The sequence below is a fragment of the Scardinius erythrophthalmus genome (genome assembly GCF_964197995.2).
Source record: "Scardinius erythrophthalmus genome assembly, chromosome: 21".
Classification (NCBI taxonomy): domain Eukaryota; kingdom Metazoa; phylum Chordata; class Actinopteri; order Cypriniformes; family Leuciscidae; genus Scardinius; species Scardinius erythrophthalmus.
The window spans coordinates 13,717,022-13,721,025 of NC_138241.1; the positions used below are offsets into that span (position 1 = coordinate 13,717,022).

General features: G+C 36.3%; 1 protein-coding gene across 1 annotated transcript; it reads left to right on the forward strand.

Moving 5' to 3' along the window:
- Positions 1-780: 780 nt before the first annotated feature.
- On the forward strand, positions 781-3,709 carry nkx3.3 (NK3 homeobox 3). Its single transcript, XM_081350542.1, has 2 exons — positions 781-1,255; positions 2,495-3,709. Exons 1-2 carry the CDS (start codon positions 991-993, stop codon positions 2,950-2,952), a joined length of 723 nt encoding a protein of 240 aa, XP_081206668.1. The 5' UTR covers positions 781-990; the 3' UTR covers positions 2,953-3,709.
- The last annotated feature ends 295 nt before the right edge of the window (positions 3,710-4,004 follow it).

The following is a 4,004-nucleotide window of genomic DNA, read 5'->3' on the forward strand; positions in this document are numbered from 1 at the left end:
TCCAGAATATTTTAGTGGCTACTTGAGAGTTGTTGTTTTTTTTGTTTTGTTTTTTAGAAAATGTTATAAATGTTTTTTTTTAAATGTTTTTCAAAAACGTAATATAAATACTAAGAATGCATCATTTTTTTAAATTGAGCTGTATATCCTGTGCATCGTCTGAAAGCTGAATACATCGGCTAAGCTTTCCATTGATGTATGGTTTGTTAGGATAGGACAATATTTGGCCGAGATACGACTATATGAACATCTGGAATCTGAGGGTGCGGAAAAATCGAAACATTGAGAAAATCGCCTTTAAAGTTGTCCATTTATGTTCGCGATTGTGCATTCACTCACACAAATAAATGGTTTATATATTTACGGTCGGAAATTTACAAAACATCTTCATGGAACATGATCTTTACTTAATATCCTAATGAATTTTGGCATAAAAGAAATATCGATAATTTTGACCCATTTAATGTATTGTTGGCTAATGCCACAAATATACCCGTGCGACTTCTGACTGGTTTTGTGATCCAGGGTCACATATAGCCTATAGCCTACAACACCGTGTTTTAAAATCAATCTAAAACACATTTATCTTTTTTTTTTTATACACTCGAACATCCTTCTTTGTCATCGAAACACAAAAATGTCCAAACAAACTAACAAAAGCCAGTAAGAGCATGTGGCAGTAAACCGATTTCGATAGGTTTTCTATTTCTACACGTCTTTTTCAGAGGGAGGAGCGAAGCGCTCCAGAAAGCCCATTGGCACCGCGTCTGGAATGAGAACAGAGGGGACTGATGCGCACATGACATTTTCTGACACTTTGCTTGTTGATTGGGTCTGAAGAAGTTTTGCAACAATTAAATGACATGCAAAGAGGAATCCCATTATACCGTGGACTAATCCATCGCAATGAAAGCGCAAGAGCTTCCCAGATAGAAGCGCAAAAACTGCAGGTCATCGGAAACTGACGAGCAGTTTATGTAAATGTTTTAAATGGCGAATAACCGCAACTCCTTTTCCATTCACAACATATTAAACCGAGGACTTGACTGCGAGAAACATTGCCGTCTTGATGAGGAATACGCAGAAGCGCGGGATTGTTCCAGCTCATCTCTGCCGGCCGGGAACGCTGGAGCTGAGAGCGCGCAAAGGCGCATCTCTTCCTGTGTGCTCGTGCTGGACTCATCATCCTCTGACCATCATTCATGCGAGGAAGAGTCAACAGGAGGAGAAGACAACTCACTAGAAAGACGACACGGTGAGAAATTAAAAGAACTTCACGTGGCCTATAGCATATATGTTGTATTATAGCCTATACGGGGAGTGGACAGCGTTGTAAAACATTTGGTTTCAAAATTGTAACTCGTTTTTTTTTCACTATACGTACAAAATATAATGTAGGCTATAATATTTGTCTGCTAAATTTTAGAAAAAAAACATAGGGCTATGCATGAAATATGTGCATTAACGTCAATGCAAAGAGTGCTGTTGCCAGTACCGGACATTTTACGCTTCATGAATTATTTTATTGTGATATAAAAAAATAAAAAATATCACGCATCACTCAATTCCAGTTTCAACATTTTAATTCAAAATGGCACAAATATATAAAAAATGCAGATACAATTGCACACAATTCTAATTCTAACCTCTGTTTAAGCCTAAAAACAGCGTGAGTTGTGGCAAATATTTAGTATATACACTGTCTTGTTTTTGTTGAATATTTATGGGTTCAATAGAAACATATAAATAAATAAAAGAAACTGCTAATTCACATGATACCAGTTCTGTCATCCATGATCACAAATCTAACTATAAGACAGACATGAAATTATGCTTTAAATCGTTTTTTTAATCTGTTTTTACAAAGAGAAATATATTTTGATTTATGCTTTTTTTTAGTCAGCATTAAAGGATAAAACTGGTATCACCAACTTTAGCAGATTCTCCTGTTTAATTTGCAAACACAATTTAAAAGAAATATTGATACCAGCACAAACTACTCTTTTAGTAATGATTTTTAATTGTTAGCCTGTTTTATGTATTTCTGTATTTGTTTCCAATTTTATTTTCTGTTTAAAGTTACAAAAAACATTGTGGCCATTTTGAATTAAAGTGTTTAAAATGAAATGGGAGGATAAGAAATCATAATAAAAACACAATAAATTAAATCACAACATTTATAATACCCATGTTTTAGTGTAGTTGGGCTAAAGAAACAGCAAGTTTTGTATTTTACATTAACTTACACAGTTTATATATTTAATACATCAACATTTAAGACACATAACAGAAGTTGAAACAAAGAACACTCCCTGGTCTCCTCTAAAATAAATTCCCATTGTTTTACAGTAAAAATCTCCTCAAACAGATTCACATTATGTTAGTCCTGTTAAGTTCTTAAATGGTCACTGGTCAATTGTAAGACTATTTTTTAATTCATCACATGGTCTCCAGCTAGAACAGAGCCTAAACCTGTTTCTGTCCATCTATACAGATCACAACATGGACCAACAGAAACCGCAGAGCTGCAGCTTTGAAGAAAACCACTCCAAATCGAGCAAGAAAAGGTCCCGGGCAGCGTTTTCTCATGCGCAGGTGTACGAGCTGGAGCGGCGCTTTAACCTGCAGCGATACCTGTCTGGCCCAGAGCGGGCCGACCTGGCAGGAGCGCTCAAACTGACCGAGACACAGGTGAAGATCTGGTTCCAGAACAGGAGATACAAAACTAAACGGCGACAAATGGCAGCCGAGCTCGCGACGACTCCCACAACAGCCCTAGCAAAGAGAGTGGCAGTGAAAGTACTGGTGAGAAACGACCAGAGGCAATATAACGCAGAGGAGCTTCCCAGTCCCTCTGTTCCTCCCTTATACCAGTCATTCCCGTGCTATCCTTACATGTTCTGCTTCCAGCCGTGGATCTCAGGAAACAATTTAAGTGGTGGCATGTACTGATTTATCAAAGCTAGAAAGTGACTGTGGAGACACGAACAGCCAAAGTGCATTTATGCAGAAGAGAACACAGCAAACAATGCTATTCCTCCAGCAGGATTATAAAGGCAGAAACCATAATAAACTGTAGAATGGCCATGAAACCAAAAGAGGAATGTGATTTTCAATCATTTCAATAACGACATTAAGCCAAAGCAAAGACAATTCACTAAATGGACTTTCTCTCATTTGTTGTCATAACTGTCATGTTATACAGTGCAAATGTAATGCACACATAAAATCTATTAGTTTCATTGCTTTAGATGACAAATCAAACCAGAAAAGTGGCATCTGAAAACAGATTTAGTGGATGCACATTCCACTAACACTTGACAAAGTCAGAAAGTGACTTTTTAATTGTATAGCCTAATTTAAAACCTAACAATCTTCCATTAATTAATTGCTTTGCATGACTGAATGCCACTTAATATTACTTTGGTGTGATATTTGTTATCTAATGCAAAGGCATCATGCATTTTTAAGTGTTTAAAGAGGCTACTAAAATGCTTTGAAATGGGAGAACTAGTTTGGGAAGTTTTTTTCTGTTAGCATTTGTCACTGATTAAAGTTCTTGTTTATTTACATCACTTGAAAAATACACTGTATAGCGCACTGTCTCATGTGTTGACTGTTTAAATCCAATGCCTAAATTAAATCCACTCTAAAAGTCACTGTCCTGTACAGAAAAAAATACGTTTAATAAAGATACAGTAGGTTTTAGAAAAAAAGAAAAAAAACTATCTTGTGTCTGAGACAATCTAACCGCAAAAGTGTAAAGCTTAAGAGGGTTTGTCAACACAAAGTATTGAGATTAATGACCTAAAGGCAATCATTTAAGAGGAAGCAATGATCAAACGATTCTTTGTGGATAATGGCTTGACATGTGACAACCTGTCATACAGATAAAAGCCAATGAAAATACCCTCAGTACATGAACATAATCAATACAATTTTAGATAAACCAACACCAAAATCTTGCACTGAGGCCATGAACCGCTTCTTAAATCCCACGAATC

What these genes read in the sequence shown, in the direction of transcription:
- nkx3.3 (XM_081350542.1), top strand. Translation starts at nt 991, where the DNA reads ATGGCGAATAACCGCAACTCCTTTTCCATTCACAACATATTAAACCGA. An exon ending in CTCACTAGAAAGACGACACG is followed by an intron (nt 1,256 to 2,494) that starts GTGAGAAATTAA and finishes CCATCTATACAG; the next exon opens with ATCACAACATGGACCAACAG.